At 40.1% G+C, this 22,501-nt stretch overlaps 1 protein-coding gene across 1 annotated transcript; it reads left to right on the top strand.

Annotated features, from left to right (window-relative positions):
• Nucleotides 1-785: 785 nt before the first annotated feature.
• On the top strand, nt 786-22,464 carry mxd1 (MAX dimerization protein 1). The gene is made up of 6 exons (XM_015396297.1): nt 786-1,686; nt 2,549-2,648; nt 11,432-11,461; nt 18,090-18,204; nt 19,789-19,948; nt 20,146-22,464. The coding sequence occupies exons 1-6, from the start codon at nt 1,620-1,622 to the stop codon at nt 20,340-20,342; spliced, it is 669 nt and encodes a 222-aa protein (XP_015251783.1). The 5' UTR covers nt 786-1,619; the 3' UTR covers nt 20,343-22,464.
• Nucleotides 22,465-22,501: the final 37 nt, after the last annotated feature.

Raw genomic sequence — 22,501 nt, 5'->3', positions numbered from 1 at the left:
ATCTTTAATGTTAGTGTACTGATGTGCACAGGGGTGGCAAATGATTGGCTAAGGGTGGGCCCCATCTAGCTCCGCCCCTGCTAATCTATCAAAAGGAGCACCAGCCGACGCATTCACTCATGTTGGGTGCCCACTTCTGTCACGTGACTGGAATAAACAATGATTTATTTGTATTACTTTGATTTAGAAAAATATCTTCCTAAGTAATGATGCAATCATTAAATTGAATAAATGTCACTAGTTAATGTGTTTGTAAGGTAGTGGTCTAGTTGTTTGATTTCCGTGTATCTAGTAAATAGATGGCGTCCTCTGGGTATTTCTTCGTCGCAAAAACGTTTACACTTATTTAAAAAAAAAAAATCATCATTTTAGCTCAAACCTGCAGCTGAATCTGTATAAAACTATTAAATCAATCGCGGACAAAATAAAGCAAACAACACCATGGGAGCCAATCAGCGCTGTCCAACGCTAAACAGCATGGCTCAAGGGGCGGGGCTACTGTGAAATTGTCATTTTAGTTTGGATCGTTCAGTCTTTTGCATCGAAACTCTGTCTGAAAGTATCCAATCAAGACACACCTCTGTGAGCGCAGGAAACAACGTCCATCTTGGCTCAGCACCTTCCATTGAACCCAACGAGATTTAGATCCAAAATGGCCCCCTAGTGGCGGCCTGTGCCAAAGCATTTTTTTCTAATATCGATGGTGGAGAAGACCAATAGGAGTCGGAGTTCTTGTTCTATTCGACCAATCACGTGTCAGCACACAGAGGCTTTGTCATACAGTTCAGTAGGTAGCTGTTGTCCACATTAACAAGGCACTATTTTGGAAGCACTTTGACAACTTGTCGCTGCTCGATATCATTCGGTTCGCCCGTTTTCAACGAGACGTCTGAGGCGTTCCGTTAAGCTATAAACCAGCACAGAACTAACCTACAAACTTTAAACAGGAACTCTGGCTTCATTTGAAGATTAGCTCCATTTTCATAGTGTTTTCCTGTTTGGCAGCTTCAGGCAACTACAGACATCAAAGTTTTTCTCCTCCTCTGGCTGACGCTTCCAAAAACACCGACATTAGTAAAACCTCAACGTCGTTTATTTGGCATTTTGATTTTTTTTTAAATTAATTTTTGTGCTAACGTTAGCCTACTTTTTATATTTCCTCCACACAAAGCTACAATCATCAAACATTTTCCTGTCCGGGGAAGTTTTCTTTTCTTGTTTTACAAACAAACTAAATAATATTGGAAGGACTTTTAAATATTTAAACGATTGTTTCACTCGAATCGGTTTTAAAGGAGTGTTTAGCAGACCAGAAGTGTTAGCCATCAGTAGCTAGCTTCCACCAAGCCCTTTAAATCATCATCTGAGTGCTCAGCAGGGAAGACAGCAGTTTTTAACTGATTGGTGCTTTACGCTGTTGGACCTTTAACTTTTAAATATACCAGAGTTAAACAGCTATTGTGACTCCAAAGGACTCAGCTTCGTCTTTTTTAAGTAAAAGCTGCGAGGAAAGCCAAAGCAGATCGTTGAAGGAGAATCTGGGGAAGGACCTGAGGCAGGTTGGATACACCTACGGAATCCCTGTTCGGATTGTTTTAATATTCCTGTTATTGTTGAAGATGGCGGCGATTGGAATGGTGCAGATGTTGATCGAAGCAGCTGAATACCTCGATCGCAGAGAAAGAGGTAAAGTATATCTGTCGTCTTGTTTCCTTTGTTGTTTTTTTCCTCCATAATAACTTGCAATGACAGTTCTTCCACAAGTGACTGGAAATAATGAGCATGATTTTCTAGTTGCCTAAATGCAACTGCAGCCCAGCTTTATTTTGCATGAAATGATGGGAATACCTTAAATATTGTTATTGTTTTTGGAGTTTGGACAGTGTGTTCTTTACCCTGTGCGTTGCTAATCTTCGCGATCCTGATAATGTCTTATTTCCTATAAATAATATGCATGGTGCAAAGACAACTGTGCAATCTAAATGAAAAGATAATAAATGCACAGCTAGCAGAGGCATTTCAACGTGCAGGAACACAATGTTTTTGTGAAGGCCCCTCCTTTCTTACTGTTGTTGTTAGCTAGTGGGGTTTACTGTCGTGCAGGATGACATCATTGTCCAAATTGGGGGGGTTGTACTGTATCAAGATAAGATATGAAATGAATAATTTAGATTTATTTATTTATTTGACAAGGACAAATAAATAATTCCTGCAAATGCACCAGAATTAGAAAAATAGCCAAAAGGCTATTTTTCATCTGTTGTCCCTGGACAGATCTTAAAATTGTCAACCTAAACCACAACAGTAACCTTTTTACAATGAAAAATACAAACATAAAAAGAAATAAAAACAGCTATATCTCTTAAATTCATTTAATTTATGAAAGGTTTGCATGCACCATAGCATAAAAAAAATGCATATTATATCTGGTTGGTTTCTTGCATCTTCCAGTCTTCCCCCTTTACAGGCTCTCATCATCCTGTCTGTGGCTGTTATAACCGCAGGTAAAAAAAGGCAAGTAACCACTTTGTTGTTTATCTGCTTCCAGAAGCTGAACATGGCTATGCCTCCATGCCGCCCTTCATCAGCAGTCGGGAGAGGGAAAGCTTGAAAAGGAAAAACAAGAGCAAGAAAAACATAAGTAGCAGGTAAATACTGTTCAGCTTCTTGTCCCGCAAACCAGTGCATGCTGGGTCTAGTTGCACTCTGATACTTGGAGAAACCTTTAATTTACTTTGAGAACAAGAAATGACATAGATTAGCTACCATTTTGTACAAAAAAGAAAGTATGGCAAGCATACAGTTTCTTTTATGCCCATATATGGCAAGTTGCTAAATGTTGTTATGGGATCCAGTCTGGCCATTGGATTCTCCACTTAAGTCAATTTAAGTTGATCTAATTTGGGTAAGTACTGATTGTTTATCATCTAGTCAGGTACCCACTCTCTCTAAGGAATGTTAAACTGGTTGGCACCAAGTGTTATTTTGCCATGACTTTATGCCTCATTAACAAATCACTAATAATCTGTCCATTAACACTACAGTGCAGTACATTGTAGCTAAATACCGGCTTTGTTGGACCAAGAGAAAAAAGGGAAAGGAGATCGGGGAAGTTGTCAAAAGAGGCTACCCAATGAGCAACATACCTGACTTCCATGTTACAGCTTACACAATCTCATTTGGACAATGTCAATGTTAATTTGCAATGTTGGTATTTAAAACCGTTTTAAGACTCTTTTGGTCTTAAGGTCATTTCAGCTAAGAATTAGTCATTTCTAAGAAGGATAAAATGCCTACTTACGGACAACCTGAAAAAGCCTTAATGAAAATAGGAGCTGCATTAAATTTACTTTAATTATACTAATACCATATTTTGGTCAGCCGGGATATCATGATAATCATGTGGGATAGTTGAAGCGCATAAAATGTTTTGACATTTTCGGTGTGCATCGTGCACATGAAGTTTGGTTCCTTTCCATGATTGTTCCAGGAAAATGGACAGAATGTTCTTTACCTGTTGAGCCTCATACAGAAAGCAGGGGTCAATCCAGGCTGTTTGATTGAACAAGAGAAACCATTGTTTAGAGATCAAAAGCTGTTTAGGAAGATTTACTTTTTAAACAAAATCCATACCTTTGTGCTCCTGTCAATTCTTTTATGAACCCCCACCCTCCTCGCCCTTTTTTTTTTCTCCAGTTTTGCTCACTTGAGTCCCAGCACAGAGATGTGTGGAATGCTGCATACAGACCATGCATCAGTTCAGACTTTAGGGACATTTTGTACACGTTCTAACAGCCTTCTCAGTCTGCTGTAAGCAGCTATGAACCAATTAAGAAATCTCTGTAGTAGGAGCTCAAAAGGACGAGTTGTTTCGGTCTGATCAAGGGTCATAGTCGGTCATATTTCATAAGACTCACCTGGCTCAGATCGGAATCAAAACCAAAATAGTTTACGAACTTGGGTATAAAATAAGAGACAGAGCTGTAATGGTAATATGTGGTTATGAAATACAGGTATGAATTAGGAGGTGAATGGAAGAGGAGCTTTTTATACAGCACTGTATGTTGACAGAAATGATGTGTTTAACTCAGGCTCCTATAGAGATCTGTTAGTTTACAGTAAATAAATGATTCATTTGCACAGGAAATCTTAGGGCTGAATAATGCAATGCTGGAATCCTGCCAGGTTCAGACAATTATGATTCAGCTTTTAAAAAACATAACGCTGCACTTAAAATTTTCATTAGCACCTGGAGTTATCTATAGAGAAGTCTTTGGATAGGTGACTACCCTGCCTGCACCTTATGCAGTCCAGGCTCTGTGTAAGGTTCTTTTCTTATTTTAGATGTTTTGATTAGAACCGAAACATATTCATTGTGATAAATTGATTATTGAAATAACTATCAAGCACACACACCATACACAAAGCAAAAATACAACTATAAACATTTACAAATATGAAATATAAAACATGTTTCCATCTTTGACCTGCTGATGGTGGCTGATTCCAATCTGTTGATGTATTTGGGGCCATCAGACAGAGACAATCTCTTGCTAAATTGAGCTGTCCTAGATAAGAATTAAACAAAGAAATACTCCACAGACTCTCCTCATTCCATACATTTTGAACCTTATTCAGTGGTACATACAGTGCCCCTGTATTCTGCACTGCAGAGGTAACTTGTTTTCCACATTCTTTGATTGCATATCAGCATTTGCTGGAGCTTGTTGGATGCAAATTGCTCTTGCCTAAAGCCTGAGGAGATGAGATCACAACTTTAAGTAACCTAATTTATATTTATAAATCTTTATTCCAAAAAGATTTAAATGTAGCTGCTTATTTAAGTGCTGGGATTGTTGCTATGCAGCAATTTAGAAAACATAAATGGCGTAAAAAGAATAAAGACTGTTCATTGGGTCATGTTTTGGCCTAGTGTGATAACTATATATGTGTCTGGGTTTGGTAGAGCTTTGACTGATGGTGACAAATTAGTTGTTCTTCCACTCCCACCGTGTTTTAAGAGACACGAGCCGTGCAGAGTGTCCCTTCACCTCAGATCATGTGTGAACACGTTTAGCAGGGCTGCATTTTTTTTTGGCAGGTCAAGCATAAAGCGTGTGAGTTTGTCTTCATTTCCAGTGATGCTTTATCCCCCAGAATTTCCGCTTCCCTCATTGTTGTTTATAGATTAGGTTCTGATGTTCTGGCTTGGCTTTCCTGTCTTCTCTGAGGACTTATTCAGCTCTTGCTCCTATTTAAAGGCCTAAGAGCCACGCTTGTTATTAAACAGAATTCTGCACTGCAGAGATGATTATTCCATATTAGGAAGACCTGCACTAGCTGCAGGAGAGAAGATCCTGGGAAAATAAGAGATTAATATCAGGGAAACTGGTTCAGTGATGGATCAGAAAGGTTTATTGTTTTCTTTTTTGCAGTGCAGTTAATACACGTTCAAATGTAGGGAAGTCAGAGAGGAGTCTTGGACCTGGATATAACCATCATGTGATTCCCTCCCAGTTTTCTGATGCATCCCGACTGCTTGGATGTGTGAATAATGGGGGAGGGGAGTCGCCATGTTTCTGCTGCCTACACATGCATGCATGTCACATGTAGTGATTGGCCCTCTTCCCTTTTTCTCTCCCTCTCCTCTTTTCCCCTCCATCTTCTCCTACCTTATTCTCTCACTTTTTGCTGGCTGTCTGTGGAGAAAATGAGATCCACTGGTGCACAATCAGAGTCCACCCCCCACCCTGCCTTCAGCTTCATACATGCTGCAACCAAACGCCATAGAGCTCATGCTGTTTGGATGGACGCCCAAACATAGCCATGTAGTGCTCAGCGCTGAGCGCATCGTTGTTTATGATGATGTTACTGACAGACGGACAGTTTCATTGGGAGCTGAGTCGAGAAATGAAGGAGCAGTTGAAATATTGTGCCATCAGTTTTGGTTTTCCAGTTCTCACCAGCCTGATGAATTGAAACCACCTCCGTTTAGAAATTAGAAATAAAACGGCAACACAGGCAGCAGGACGCGGCCCTGGCAGCCATGTCAGTTGGCATCATTGAGCCGTTTCTTTAGATTGTCATTGTTTTTTATTGACTTCCTCCATTTCATCGAATGCGGTATTACTGGAAGCCATAAACTAGACGTTACTGCTGCAGTCTTTCTTAATTGGCAGAATTACTTTGACATAGTTAGGATTCAGCTTCTTAATCTGTGTTTAAATGAATTGATAAAACATTTGGTTTAGTTATTTAGTGAGGCCTATACTTCCATCCAGATTCGTTTTTATTAAACAAAGTTGCAATCTAAAAAATTGTATTTCAGAGTCGTTTTTGGTTTGAGTTAAATTTTTAAATTTGGGAATGATGTGTTTTTCTGACATGAACCAGAAGCAGACTTTACTTCTGAGATGCAGTTTAGTTTTAATCTTAATTAGCTCATTTGTTTAAATTCCTTAAAATTATTGGTGTGAATCAAATTGGTAGAACAATCTCAGGATTGCTCTACTTGGATCTTGAAAAATATTTTGAACAAAAAACATGCGTCAATCATATATTTTTGAGGTTGATTTCCAATAATCCTAACATAATCATAAATAAATGTTATTTCTGGTACAAATTATACAAAACCAAGCTTTTTTACTGACCATCATATCTCAAATGTTAAAGTAAATAGCGTGTACCTTACAGCTGTTTTTCCTGTCCAGGGACACAGCTGCCCTGCGGCTCACTGATGGAGGCAAGGCTGCTGTACAGAGGCACCGCCGGGCCTTCTGGTCGCCACCATGCACATGATCACTAAGAATTAACAGATTTGTATTTTATTTACACACACATGACTAGAAATATTTGAGTTAAAGTTATGTGTTATATATTCATTTATTTAGTTTTACCATATAGTAATTTTCTGTTTTGACTACAGGCCATGTGAGGCTGTGTGTAGGGAGCCGTCTGTAATACACGTCTCTGCAGCTAAGTGCTGATCGATTACAACCCGTACCTTGCTAAACTGCAGCAACTTAGATAAGTAATGAGGTTGCTCAGCTGAACATGTGGAAAATTGGGAGGAACATACTGACTCTATAGTTGAAATAAATCCTCGAAGGCTTGAATCCCACTGGAAATGAAAGAATCAAAGAGGCTGACCTCTTTTTAAGATTAACGGTTAAAAAAAATCAGCTGTGCTGCTGCCATCAACACCTTTGTTTATAGATGTTGGTGATCAGCCTGTTTTTCAGTGTAGTCCTGTTTCTCTGCCTGTGACTGGCTGGATGTGCTCTCTTCATCCTCTGACATGGGAGCTGGCTCGGAGCTCGTCTGCCTGGCTGTGTGTTTCCTGGACGGGGCCGCCTTTTACAGCTGCTTTTTGTATCTCTGCTTCTGTCTCCTTGAACCCCAGTCGGCCTCGGCAGATGGCCGCTCACACTGAGCCTGGTTCTGCTGGAGGTTTCTTCCTGTTAAAAGGGAGTTTTTCCTCTCCACTGTCACTACAAGCATGCTTAGTGTGAGGGATTGCATTTGAGTTAATGAGTCGATGCAATCAGCTGGTTTTCCTTGGATAGAAACAGGGTAACCTTGGGTCATTAAAATCATTAAGTCTTTTTTTTTATTAAGACCTTAATTGGCATTAAAATCCATTAAAGCTTTAATAAAAAATATTTATGTAAACCATTTCATCAGATATATGTTACATGAGATATATAACATATTCTGCGTGTTTTCGCGTAACTGCGTCCGGTTGATTGTAAAGCCTATATAAATAAACTAAATTGAATTGAATTAAAATTAAAAACGAATCAACATTTGTCTATATTGCTTGAACCTTTCTTTGAATTAAACATTGTTTTCTTTCCCAAAGGGCTTGCTAGCATTTCCTAATCCAGCAGGTCTCCTGTCAAATATCTCCATACAGAGAGGCACGATTGGTGGGACCTGCCTTCACTGGTGCATTCACTGAACTTTAAAAAATCAGATTTTTTTACCCCCAAAAAAGCCAATTAAGAATCACCAAGCAGTCCACTGATCAAATTTTTAGTCCCCAACAGAATTTGCTATGCATCGTTTTCTGTTGGTTAATTGGTTGTAATGTTAATGTAAAGCTGCCTCAGTCTCTGAGCCAACTCAGTGACCCTCCTCTCTGACACCCAACTGAACTTGAACCTGATACTACTCGATCATGTCAGAAAAGGTCTCACCTAAATGTTTGTGCATTTGTTTTCCTAGTTTAGCAGCACTGTGATCTGAAACAGAGTATTTTAATTACTGGAGAACAACCAAAGTTGTGTTGGATGACTTGTACTGCAGTTGTGGAGGAGCAAACAGCACAGGAGAGAGGCAGGAGGTGTAACATCTTCCAGAGCCAGAAATCAAGCCTCAGTATGTAGGATCCCTTCACTGCCAGATCTGTTATGTCACCTGTGGCCGTCTGCCCTGCACAGGAATGCACACCGGCTGGAGGGGGCCAGGCGTGAAACAGAGCACCCTGAGTGGCTGCTTGAAACATGATGATGCCCACACAAACAGCTCTGTGCCACATCAGGAGAAGAAGCTTCACTTACACCCTGTAAACCTCATCCTGTGTAGCATAAAACCATACTTTTTAGGGGTTCTAATCAATTTAATTCAACAAAAAGACATTGGATGTGTCAAAGATCTGCCTGAGTATCAAACTGAGCATAAATCAGTCAGTCAGGGACCGCTTTGAGTCCAGCGCTGCTGAAAATGAGGAGGTTATTTTGGGAGTCGTGGTAGGACAGGGGATCAAGGGTCAGGTGGAGGTGGATGATCTTAACTCTTCGTTTCTCTGCGCTGTTTGTTCCCATTAAAAAAAAAAAAAAAAAAAAAAGGGTCAGATTTCCCTCCCCCGTTTGTGAGTTAATGCACCACTGCAATGCAGGAGCAATGCTGGCCATCAACACACACCTCCATCTCTCATTTTACCTTTGCTGTGCTTCACCCCACCCCCACACTGATCGGTACAACATGTGCTGGAGGATCTGGCAACATGAACAGGCTTAGAGGCATCTACACTTGCCTTCATTGTTTTGGTCACTGTCACTATGTACACGCTGTGGTTCTCGTTATCATAACATAGTTTCACATAATAAACTTCCCTCTTATTTAAATCCATTCTGATAAATCCTTTTGACTTCCGTTAGATGTAACCTTCCCCCATAGAACAGCACATTGCAGTGGATTTATCTTTTTTTAATATTTGGCTGTAAGTCATATTCAATCACTACAAATCCACAAGCAAGGTTCCACATACATGTCATGAAACATCATTTTTCTGTTTTACATAAAAAGTGAATGCAAAAAACCTCCAATAAACGGTGATCCTTGTTCTCACTGTTTACCATTGAGGTTCACTTTTTCCTTTAAATTCACCTTTAATGCTTCTAACATTTTTCTCTCCCTCGTTGTAGGGAAACTAAATGTTTTAGCTGCATTTAAGAAACTGCAATGATTCCAGGAACATCTGGCCTCCATGAAACTCAGGAAGCGGTTTATGACGAATACAAGGCCAGACTTGAATGACAACATTTCATCATCAAAGCTCTTCAGGAATCACCTGGAGCCACATAGTTATAGAAACCATCCAGGCTGGTCGTTGTATCCCATTAGGAGGATTTTGAAGTCCCAGTAATGCTTAGTGGAGATCTGCTGCATAATCCACTGTCTTTTCCAAAAAGATCACCTGCCAGCCTAGTAGCCCTTTACTGCTGTACGGCCTGAGACCTTCCTACACAACCTCTCTCATGTCAACTTTTTTAAGTGACAAGTGATAAGCAGAGCCGGGCAACTTATTAAGCATTTATTGATATATAAGATAAGAATATAGTGAGATGCTTTATGTTACGTTATAATTACACTCTAGACCCCCCAGTTCCCTTTTCTCTTCCTTCCTATTTAAGTCCAGGCTAAATCTCTCCCAACCCCCCCAGCGCTCTTTGTTTGTGGAGGATTATTATCAAATATCTGCCAGTATGTTATTTTTGAGCTATTTCTCATGAACATCTAGAGCAGTTTACTAATGAATGAGATCATGGGATATTAGTGTTAAGGCTTTGGTTTTAAGTTTACTTTTTCTTTCTCATTACTTTTTGAAAGAAAAGAATATTAATATTAATATATATATATATATATATANTCTGTTTTCTATAGGGCTTGATGATACGGACAAAAATAATATCTCAATATTTTCAATCATACAATATATATATATATATATATATATATATATATTGTATGATTGAAAATATTGAGATATTATTTTTGTCCGTATCATCAAGCCCTATAGAAAACAGAATCCAGCATTTAAATTTATGCAGTAGCTGCGAAAAATTCCTTGTTTTTGCAATATAATCACGATTTTTTTTTTTAATTATTACCAAATCACAGAGGCACTTGATTTATTGTCACCTCTAATTTTACGAGACGGTGACTTTCTCACTCCAGCATTTAAAGCGGGAATATGCCAACATCATATTTGATGTCACACAACTGGTAAGTGCGAGTTGCAGCTAGCGCACAGCTCCATTCTTGCAAGGCAGAAGGAAGCATGTTTTTAAAGCAATGGTTAAGGCCGCCCCGTCAAGACCCCCAGTTAATGATAATCCATGGCCATGAAAACAATGAAGCGCTGGAGCAAAACATGCATTTGCCTGCATTTAGTGCAGAGAAAATGTAAATAAAATTGGAATTACAATTTTGGTAGAAAAATGATTAAAAATCGTAATTGAAATGTCGGCCTATATTGTTTCTCTATACTGCTGCTCTTTACTCAAAAATTCTGATAAAATGGCCGATCTCCACTGGTCCCAGGGAGAGAGACATGCAACCATACACACACACACTCATATCTAAAGACAGTTTAAGCATAAGGAAGCAACCTGCAAAGATATTTAAAAATCTGAGCTAACAAGTTTCTCTAAATAGGAATTAAAGAACAACCTAAAACAAAACATCTTAAATAGGTTTTAATTGACCAGTTGATACGTTTGAACATGACATCCTTTCTTTTCCCTGTTTAGATCTGTGATGGCTGCCTTAAGCATTCAGAATTTTATGCAGAAACACGTTTTCTGATTTGTTGCTTAAAAACAAGTATTTCCTTGGTTTAAAATCAAATTGAGAAACTAGTTTGTGATAGTCTAAAGAGAGGGAGACCTTTTGACTATTGTGCAGGCGTAGATGTAAGAATACTCAGTTTTTCCTTCAATTTTTCTGGAATCTCTTTGTTGGCTTTGTTGACAACTCGTACACCCCCACACAGCCTTTTCTCTGGCACTCACTCCTCTGCAGTTAGGTCCCGGACTGCAGTGATGGCACATGAACAAGGCCCTGCTCACCCTGTATAATCACTGGTTCTGTTATTAGGTTTCATTTCTCTCACGTTGCTTTTTTTTTGTCTTGTTTACCCCTGCAGGTCTACACACAATGAGATGGAAAAGAACAGGTACGTAATAAAGTCTTCATTTCTGTGTGTGTGTCTTTGCTTCTCCTGAATTAGTGATCAGTGAAACATCATCACATGGCATCCAGATCACCCAGATACCCTCTAGCAGTCCTGAAAATACTTGATGATTTTGCAGTTAAACCCAGGATGCTGGTCTGTTCAGGTGCTTTTTCACTGAAATTTTCTAGTGTGATTTGTTGCTTTTTCAAGCTATGATATTTAACTGTTTCAAGTTAGTCACAGTATATAAAATCAATGCTGTACCAATGTACAGTGTCTTCAGACCCTTCAGTGTTTTTACACTAAACCCCTTTATGACAGCTAGATTTAATCCATTTTCTGTCACACTTATCCCAAGCGGGGTCACAAGGGGTGCTGGTGCCTATTTCCAGCTGTCTATGGGCGAGAGGCGGGGTACAACCTGGACAGGTCACCAGTCCATCGCACGGCAACAGAGAAACAGAACAAACAACCATTCACACACTCACACTCACACCTAAAGAGAATTTAGAAAAGCCAATTAACCTTGCAGTCATGTTTTGGGACTGTGGGAGGAAGCCAGAGTACCCGGAGAGAACCCACGCATGCTCAGGGAGAACACGCAAACTCCATACAGAAAGACGCCGAGCTTGGAATCCATCCTGGAACCTTTTTGCTGCAAGAAAGCAGTGCTACCCACTGAGCAGCCCACAGCTAGATACCATTTTTTTTCTTGAACAGCTAGATTAAATGTTTCTTATAATGGACAAACACAAGACGCTGCACAACTGAAGTACCAGGATTATTATTCATAAAGGATGTGGAATTAATTCAAATTCAGTCCCCTTTACTCCAAATAATATCTCGAACCTTTTGTCCTAAAAAAAAAAACAGTTAGTAGACTGTTTTTCTATATTTTGAAGACAGGTCTGTTGGACAATATTACAAAAAACATGCAGCATCATGATGACCGAGAATCACAACAGACAGGTTAAAGGGAAGATGTGGAAGACCTAAAAGCAAAGGTAGCTCATAAACCATATCTCAAATTGAAACATTTCACAGAGCTCTGCTTAGTCTTTCACCTGAATATGAAAAGATTACCGCTTCTTTGCAAACCTTGAAAAATATGGCTTTCCATCTAAACTAATGAACAGACAAATAGACCATCAATCAGACAAGCGGCCAATCAGTCGATGGTAACTCTGGAGGAGCTGCAGGGATCCTGAAATCATGTAAAAGAATGCCACGCCTTTAGTGGCAGAAAGAGAACCAAATTATAAATGGTCCCAGTTAAACTTGTAGGAGATGACAGAAAAATCTCCGGAAGAAAAGGTGTCCTGATCAGATGAAACTAAAGGGGATCTTTTGGGCCTCCATGCAAAATGCTGTGAGGTTTAAAGCTAACTCTGAATATCACCTCCAAAGACCTTCCTCACAGTCATACACGGTGATGGCAGCATAATGCTGTGGGGCTGCTTGTCCTCTAGTAACAGTTTTAATGTTTATGAGAAGATGTAGGGAGTCAATCACACACTGAAAAAACAATCTAGGAATAAGTAAAACATTTCTAAATTAAGTTTATTTACCCTTAATTTGAGTTGGTAAGTGCGATAGTTCGCAAATGGAATGAGTATTTTCAATCTTAAAATAAGATAATTCGATAAAATGCACATGAAATAAGACAATGCAATTGTGTTTTCTTGTTTTAAATGTACATTCTTTGTGTTCCATTGGCAAAATATCTCCTTTACCTCCTCAATCCAAGAACAAATGCACTTATTTTAAGAAAAAAAATGACCCATCCCTAGATCTCTTAAGCTGGTAGAGACCAGACAAAGAAAAAGAGGAAAAAGTATTCAACCAGGCTAGAATAACAATGAAAACCACACTTAGATACTTTATTCATAAAAAGGCTAAAGAAAATGTCTTTTCAGCTGCCGCATTACAATTATTCATTACTTAAGTTGGTCTGTCCCCGTAATATTCCACATCTACTAATATGGTGATAACTATTTCTTCAAAGAAATAAAGCTACATTTGTTTCCAGTTTCTTCTTGATAAAAGTATGAAGTAGACAGTTTGCTGGGAATGAAAAGCCTGGCTGGAGAAGGTCTTTGTTATCTTAATAAAACACCAAATCAGGTGTTGACCTGAGAAAGAACAAGGACTCTGTGTTTGCTCTCAGTCAAACAGCCCTTTCTCCCCCAGGATTGGTGGATATAGTAATGCCTTGGGCTCAGTGCTTCAGTAGGTTCCTGCCAACTGAGCCCCCATTTGTTCACCGCCTGACACTGAAAAGAATACATCAGGTGTCTGGTTAATCAGCTGACTGTATCTCCTCCGACTACCTCCTCAAATTCTGCAAAACAATTTTGACAATGACGCAATTGTTTTATTCAGTTTCTAGCAGAAGAAAGTTTAATTTCTACTTGTTTAAAGATCTCACAGTAAGAGCAGGACCCTCGTCACACTGGATCAGAAGTGCACAGTGCGATACATGAGAGGTTTTCCTTCAACTAGACGGAGGGTGCTCTGCTGCCAAACGGCATCTAGTATTGCTTTCATCACTTCCCATAAGGAAAGTTTTCAATGAAAATCCAGTAGAAAATATCTGTTAAGGGGAAGAACAACAATCTTGGCCATTTTATTCAACTTTCTGTAGGAGAGTGTTTCTCTTAACAGACTTTGTTTTATAAAGTTGCAACAGACAGCAGAAGACCAATAACTGATGGCCAGTGAAGCAGAGACTTACTAGTTACTTGATACCATAATATAACATTCAGGCTCATATGTAAGCTATGGCTAAGAAGCTAGGTTCCCACTCTTTTAGACCTGAGTTTTTAAAAAAACCTTGCCTAAAACTTGTTTATGAAAAACTTGACACTAGACTCAAGTCCCTTTAACGATCTTTATCTCATGTATCAGGAGTGAAGGCGAGCCTGTAGACCGCAGCTCTGACAGCTGATGAGCTGCATGCACATGTTTTCCTTTGGCAGACTCTGCCTAATCCAATAGCCAACAACATTCACAGACCAAAGGCTATTATTGGCCCTCAACTTTCTGTGCACCTTAGTTGATATTTTATGATTTTCAGCACTAAGGTCTCTGTCTGTCCTTGGCCTAAATTTTATGATTTTGAAAGAAGATAAGATATTCCACTGCCTCCAACATCGCATCTATTTGGCTAACTCCAACATTAACAAAACATTACCTGATTACTAAATAAAAGTACTTCTCAATTATTCATATTTATAGTTTGCACAGTTTTAAACATGTTGCAATTTTATGTGTTGCATTAAACATGAAAATATAAAAAGGTGATTCGATTGATTTCAGTCGTTGAATCGATTATCAGCCTGTTACTTTAACCCGATTTACTCCTAAAAAGTTGGCATCCGATTCAGTGGTTTAACATTTTCAGCTCAATACTTGGAACGTTTCCATGTCAGCAGCAAAATTGGAAGCTGGAATCAGACCCAACTTCAGCATCAGAAAAACAACTCTTAAGCTCAATAGGTTTGGTTTATTCACAGAGAGTCAGCTTGTGGTTTTTAAAGGGTTAAAATCACTATAAGGCCAGATTTAGTTAATCTGAATTAAAGAACTCATTACAGTTTTTCTTTATACAGGCCTTAGTGATGAAAGACGGCACTCAGGAAGTTTTGTGACATTAATATGAACAGAAATCTGAAAGGGATCTTTGAGCAGCAGCAGCAGCTCTGATGATAGGCTAAAAAGCTAAAGTTTTTCTCTGGGTGGGATTAAACTCCTCTGCACCGTAGCTTTTTTTGCACAATTTGGCTTTACACAACTGGCTCCCTACAGAAAATTTAAACAATGTCCTCATGAGAGCTTTTTTAACCTTTTTTTCTAGACGCTACCACCAACCAATTCTCTGCCAATAACCAGGAAGCCCAAGCAGTAGATTGGTTTGTTAGGGAAACCTTGTGAGTTCAGGCCTCCCTATACAGCTTCCATCAGTTCCAAACCTTAATCTGCACACAAGACACTGCAGCATGCCTGTGTGTGTGTGAGGGTGCCTGTTTTCTTCTGCGAAACTCGACTCCATTCACCAGAACAGTTTCTATTTGTCCACAAACGTCTGCATGCTGGCCATGGCCGCTGGCTTTGTGAGGTGAGAGGGTGAAAGTGAGGACAGCAAGGGGATTTATTACTGTTGGGATAGAGGGCTCCAGCTGACCTACATGTAGTTCTGAGCAGAAACTAAAACTATTTTAAGCTGCAGGGGACGACGCAGCCTGAGCTAGTAGCTACAGCAGTGTGAAGCTTCAGCTTTTGGTTAGCAGTTAGCTCTCTCTTTAGGCCGAGAGGTGCAGTTCCTCATAGATTTCACCTATTGACATACTAAACCTGAATAACCCGTTGCTGATAAAATGCAGAGTGCTGTGCACTTGTCGCCAGCCTGTGACCTGCGATGTTTGATGAGTCTGCCTCTCACTAGTGTTGTTTAGCAAACATTAGCTTGCCCTGTTGATCCCCTATTATGTCAGAGCAACCTGGGCGGAGACATTTCCATGTTATGTAATGGCCCTTTGGACCGAGTCAGCTGAGAAATGGCTGCTTGTTTTCAGCTGCTGACTGCAGCTTTGCATTTACAAAGGCTTCCCACACTGTGCATGCATAAAAATATAATTAAGTGAATCCTCTGTCTACATTTAAATCAGCTGTAGATCTCTCTGTGTTTGATTTGAATAACTCTCATGTTGCCAGCTTTCAGCCGATGGGAGTGAAGCAAAGCCCTTCACTAAACACTCACTATAAAGGAAGTCTGACGTAGACGGGCCCACTCGCTCAGGCAAGCACTCAGACACGTACACACTCCTGGAGCTGGAGGTGTGCATTGTATAACTGTGGGGTCAACGTACCCAACTAGCAGCTGCAAGGGATTTAAAGCAGGAAACACATCAGGGAGGGGAAATGTAAATGTGAACCGAGGAGGTTGCGTTAGTTACCTGGTCACCTGATTGCAAAGTTTTAGCCCTCATCTGTTTCCTGGTCTTCTTGTAGTACTGTTCAGCCTTTTATGCTCCTAAAGAGTCTATTATAGATACATATTTTATTAAGGAATTTAGTAACACTAAAAAGACCAACAAAAAGCCTTGTAATTAGGTTTTGTTAGGGTTGAAACTGTTCTCTCCAATTTCCCTCTTTTAGAGAAATATTAACAAAAATAGATATAGAAATAAAAGTTGTAGTTCTTGAATATTACCAATTTCTTATAGTAGTGAACTATTGAGATTAAAAATGGTCCATTTTCAAAAGCTCATGTAGCATTCAGCTCTAGACAAACTGAGGGTAAAAATGGCTGCTTTGGATTTTATCACCTAGTAGTTTGCTGCAATCTTCCTCATCTTCAGGAGCTTTATGCCTCCAGGACTCTTAATGTGCCTGACCCAACGTCGCTTCTGGTAGGAGGCTGAGGTCCGCCAGGACCAAAACCTCCCGCGACAAAAAAATTTCCTATACGACTTCAATTTTTTATTTATTTTTTATTATTTACGTACAGAGGCTTTTGGAAGGAGCCGTCACAGGTTCGAGTCCTGGTGATCTTTACTGCATGTCTTCCCCCTTCCTCTATGACCATTTTCTGTCTACCTAATCAAAGGCCATTGGAGCCTTTAAAAAACTTTCTATAGCTTAAAAATGAAAGTATTGATTTTCAACTACTTTTCTATGCATGCAGATAACCGAGCCTTGTCTGAATTTGTAATTTTTTTTATTTTGAAGATGCCAAAATTAAAGTTTTATATTGTGTTCGATTCCCATACCTGAACTCTAATCTTTACTGTCGGTAGCAAAGTTGTTACTGATTTCCACTGTTTAGCTGCAGCACCTTTAGCTGTTAGGAAGAACATCTCATTCTTTTTGACAGAACAGGAACAGGAAAATATTGCAACATGCAGCCGCTGCTGTCTCTGTCTTTTTCCTAAAGGAACTGAGTTCTTTTTTGTTTTGTTTGTTTTGTTTTTTGTTTTTTTTATTATTTAAGCCTTAGCATGGGAAAAATAAGAAAGGCAAGGCTCACAGAGATCTGCTACTTGTCACACAGCGGGGATAATTAGCTCACATAGATCATAAATCTGACACTGAAATATTCCCATGTTTTGATTTTCATTAAACCTAAAAAGGTAAATAAATACTCTTCTTTTGTTTATTTTTTTTTTGTAGGGAGTGCTGTATAAAAATAAACCTGTTAAATAACAAGTTTGCTCCTTTTTTCACTTTAAACTGACGAATGAACATCCTCCTACTGATGGTTCCACTTTTGGTGGGCTTTCATAAGTTGTGAGCATTGTGATGTCATGCTGTGTGGGTGTGGTTATTTCTGAACTACTTGCTCAAATTGATGTTCTGAAGCCATATATTATAGCAGTGTTTGTCTCTATGGAAACCAGCTCGTATTTGGGTAAAGTCATTGTGTTCAGTTTGTGCTGAACATCTATGACCAAATGTTAGTGGGGACGTGGATCTCGGCTTGATGTAAGGTTAACATGTGGTTTAATATGAACTTGCCCTACAATTACTGAATCATAACGAGGTGAATGTTTACCTCTGTTTCTGTCAGGAGACAACAAGTTGACAGTTTTTAACCTTCTTTATCGTATTTTGCTTTTTCCCTCTCCAGACGGGCACATCTACGGCTGTGCTTGGAGCGCTTGAAATCTCTCGTTCCTTTGGGACCAGATGCCAACAGGCACACCACCCTCAGCCTGCTGATGAAGGCCAAAGAACATATAAAGGTACATGTACTGTATCAAATAAAACAAAAAGTTAGTCTGAGGAGGATTATTTATAGTATTTGTGTTTAGATGAATGAAATGTTGTCCTTTCAGAGGTTAACTGATTTAACATTCAAATCTTTCTGGCTCCGTCTCAAACAGCTTGGCACATTTTGAGCCTCTGCTTAAAGAAATTATATTTAAATTTCAAATCATCCTGGCTTTAACATGTATATAAATATACTCTTTGTCAGACTATATTGTCCCAAAATGTAGAAAATTTCTATTATTAAAAAAAACCCAGTTTTAAAATTTTTTTTTTCTCCTTATCTTGTGCAGGCCAGTTAGTTATACATCAGCCTGAACACCTCAATTCAGCCAATCATATATCAACGGTCATCTGTCGATCAAATTTTTTTGGTCGTAGAATCTTGATCCATATATCGCAGCTAATATACGCAGCGGGTGAAATTAGAAATAAGTATCATTTACTTTACCATAGAGTAAATCCCCAGTGTTCACGGGGATGGACGTCTGTGTCTTCGGCAAGCAGAACTGGCAGCGTTGCGAGGCAAGGGCTCAAACATGGACGGCTGTAAGCCTTCTACACCAAACCAAGCTTCTGCCGCCCTGGCGTCCTCTTCCACAACAGCTTCGTTTCCGCTTTCCTCCTCTAAATAAAAAATGTATGACGGAGGAGACTCCTCCACGACCTCCGACACAAAACTCTCCTCCTCTTGCATGTTTCCACTGTCCATAGCGTTCCTTGATAGTGTCGTTTCTAAGTCACTAATTTAGTGCTACTTGGTCCCAATGGAATTTCCCATTGGGAACCTAGTAGCACTATGTAGCTAACTGGTTAGCAAGATGCTTCCGAGACACCGGCCACAATCAAACTTGTTTTTCGAACCTTCCGCCACAATAATCCCGCCCTCTTGATAAACGACCAATCACAATCACTTTATTTACTTTTGTAAAGTCCTGCACCACTCCGGAACAGCCATTACCTACGACTTAAAGTGCACTAATATTGGTTCTATGCGAACTTCTAATTAAGACAGCTGGATTTTATTTATGTTTGAATCTAAAACCAACTCTGAGCTGCTGTCCCTGCTGAGGAGAAACTTCCCCAGATCATGATGCTTCCTCCACCAGGGTTGGTTCAGAAGGATGTGCAGTGCTGGTTTCCTCTGCTCACTCTTTGCCAGGCCTGTCGGTTTAGGCAGACCCTCGTGTCTTCTGTTTTCTTTAAATTTTTTAAGCCGTTCTTCAATGTTCTTTATAAGTTGTCTGAGAACAGCTGCACTTTTACAGAGATTCAGTTACTCAACAGATGGACTCTGTTGTGATTGGGTGAATTCTTGATATTAATTCAGGAGTATCTGAGTCTGCTGATCAAAGCAAATGCAACACTTTCTGATGTTTTTTTTTTTCCTGTTCTAAAAAAATTTTAAAACCACGAATTATTGACCTTTTACTTTGTACAGGTGTGTTTTGGCCTAGTGCATGAGCTCCAATTAAACCACATTAAAGTGATTGTTAGAATGTGAAGAGCTCTGAAGTGAGAATAACAAAAGGACTCTGCCTCCCCTCTTCCCTGTGCAGCGGTTAGAGGAGAGCGACAGGAAAGCTCAGCACACTTTGGAACAGCTACAACGGGAACGGAGACACCTGAGGCGGCGCCTGGAGCAGCTGGGAGTGGAGAGGACCCGCATGGACAGCACCGGTTCTACCCGGTCCTCAGACAAGTCTGACTCTGACCAGGGTGAGCCTAAAAGACTTCAGTTTGGACACTTCTGTCTCCCGAATAATTTATGAATCCGTCCAACAACATTCATATTACTAAGATCTGACCTCAGTCATCTTATAATCAGCAGCTTCAGTTATTCTTAACAGGCAGGCGTTTGTATATGATTTCTTTATTCTTGAGTTGTAAACCTGTTTTTCTTCTCTGTTTTATAGAGGACCTGGATGTGGATGTGGAGGGGACGGACTACCTGCTGGGTGACCTGGAGTGGAGCACCAGCAGTGTGAGTGACTCAGGGGACGAGCGAGGCAGCCTGCGCAGCAGCTGCAGCGATGAGGGCTACTCTAGCGCCAGCCTGCAGCGCCTGCAGGACACTCAGGAGACGGCCAAGCAGCTGGCCTGCAGCCTATAAACAGCCTGGATCAGCGAGCCAATGGCCACCTCCCCTCAGTCAATAACCCGCCTTCTACCTGCTCAACCCCCCCACTTCACCCCCTAACCACCCTTAAAGGACTGACCAAGCCTCTTCTGCAGTAAAGTCTGACTTGCATTCAGACTGTAACGGCTCTGAGACTCCCACGCACATCCAGCTCTTCATCAGCGGTCAGTCTTAAGGGCGTCGCCCGCTCCACTCCGTGCCAATCAAACGAGCGGGTTTGTTTAGATGCCCCGCCCCTGTTATCCTTCTGTCCTCCAAAAACACAACTTTCAGCCAGAGAATGTTACCACACAATGTCCCACTGCCTCTTTTTCTATGCCTCAAGAGCCATGGGAAGCACTTATGAGATTCTTCTCTAGAATCCAACACAAACACACACCATCTCTCCTAGATGTGAGACGTCTCTTAAGTGACACAGGGCCCTTTTTTTGCCCTGCTCACCAGTACACGATCAGTGCACGGTACCTTGCACTTGAAATTGCTTTTGTAAACAAAACTGTCTTTTTTTTTTTTCAGACTCTTTCTCTTGTAAAGCCCTCCCCCCCTTCAGTGCTCCAGCAGCAGTGATGCTCCCAGATGAAGTGAATGTTTGTGAAACATGTCAGTCGTCGCTCTGTGGACACTAAACTAGACTGCGCACGGTGTTAAACTATCTGAGCCGGCAGCAATACCTTCTGCAGTAACGAAGCTTTAGCAGGCAGGCTAAGTTCCTGCCCGCACGTCCAAACTAAGGTACAGGATGAGATTGTGAAGGGGTTAGGGGATGGTTTTTCTCTCTGATGACGGTGGCGTTTTTAAAGTCCCCCCCCCCCTCATCCCTGTAAGGTGTGGATGGAGCTTCTTGGCCTGGCAGTGGGTGCGACGGCCTATAACAGCAGCCACCGGGCCTGATACTGGGATGATCAGCCAGGTGCTAGTACATTGTTGTACATTAATCCTTCACTGCCCGTTCAGCAGCTGTTAGCAGGAAGGGAAAAGCCGTTCTACCTAAAGACTCAAGCACATTCCACAATATATCTATTAGAGACACAGGTGAGACTGAAACAGATTATTTTTTGAAAGTAGGTAATTCACACTTCTTTTCTTTAAGGGGGGGGGTCAGTTTGATTCAGGGCAGGTTATAAGAGGGAACCAGGTAATGTAGTCAGAGGCCCAAAGCTTTTTGCGTTTTCTCCTCTAAAAAGCACTAAACAGTTAAACCACAGAAACCCCTTTGCCTTGCCACATAGCTATTTATTATTTCTGGAGAAATGTACACCTTTTAATGTAAATAGTTCTCAGAAAGAGCTCTATGTCTATCACCAAATGTATTTATTAGATATAAATATATAGATGAGTCTATAGAAAAATATTTAGTCATAGCTTATGTTCTTTTTGTGTGTTTTATTGAGAGTTTCCTACAACGTAGTTGGTTTGCACAGCAAAGTCAATCCTTAGAATATTTAGAAAAGTCTCTTGTGCCTCGAGGCGTTTGTGTCTGTTCAATTTGGCGCGATGCCCCTAGGGCAGTTTCATCGTGCTTCATTTTCTTTATTGTCATTTATAAAACCCGTCCTGTCCTCTTATTGGTGTGGGAGATGATGGAACAAATATACTGTAGAAAAATGTGAATTAAAAAGTTTTAAAAGCATTAGAGATGCACCGATCAGAGCTGCTACAGATTTGCGGTTTTATTCGGAGTTTTATCTGCTCATTTCAGTGTATTCCTTTTAGTTTTTGCTGAAAAAGATGAATTAAGGTTCAGATTGTCTGAAAGTACTTCCCCATTGCGACATTTTCCTCTTTAAGAACAAAATGGCAGCCTCTCCTATTGGACTCTGTACCAAACGGATGTCGATTTGTTTATTCCCTCAATGTTATTTTTTTATACCTGCTTTCAGTGCATCGAGTGGATCCTGTTTAAAACTTTACATTTCAGGTTGGAAATCCTTTTTTTCACTACTAAAAACGTGAAGCTCTAGGCTGCTTTTTAAAAAGTAAAAACAACTGATTTTACATTTAAGTTTGAAAAAAAATCTTTAATCCTAAATTGGGTGTACATTATTATCGTTGACAAACCTATCTTAGGACAATCGGAATACAAACTATTGCAAGGGGAAAAAAAACACATTTTATTTCAGTGATCCATTCAC

This window comes from Cyprinodon variegatus, unplaced genomic scaffold, assembly GCF_000732505.1.
Source record: "Cyprinodon variegatus isolate N-32 unplaced genomic scaffold, C_variegatus-1.0 Scaffold789, whole genome shotgun sequence".
In the NCBI taxonomy this organism is placed as follows: domain Eukaryota; kingdom Metazoa; phylum Chordata; class Actinopteri; order Cyprinodontiformes; family Cyprinodontidae; genus Cyprinodon; species Cyprinodon variegatus.
The sequence above is the reverse complement of the archived record's forward strand: the minus strand, read 5'-3'. Positions and strand labels throughout refer to the sequence as shown.

Coding starts and splice junctions, on each gene's coding strand:
- mxd1 (XM_015396297.1), top strand. CDS start 1,620: ATGGCGGCGATTGGAATGGTGCAGATGTTGATCGAAGCAGCTGAATAC. Junction 11,462..18,089: donor AATGAGATGGAAAAGAACAG/GTACGTAATAAA, acceptor TTCCCTCTCCAG/ACGGGCACATCTACGGCTGT. Junction 18,205..19,788: donor AGGCCAAAGAACATATAAAG/GTACATGTACTG, acceptor TTCCCTGTGCAG/CGGTTAGAGGAGAGCGACAG.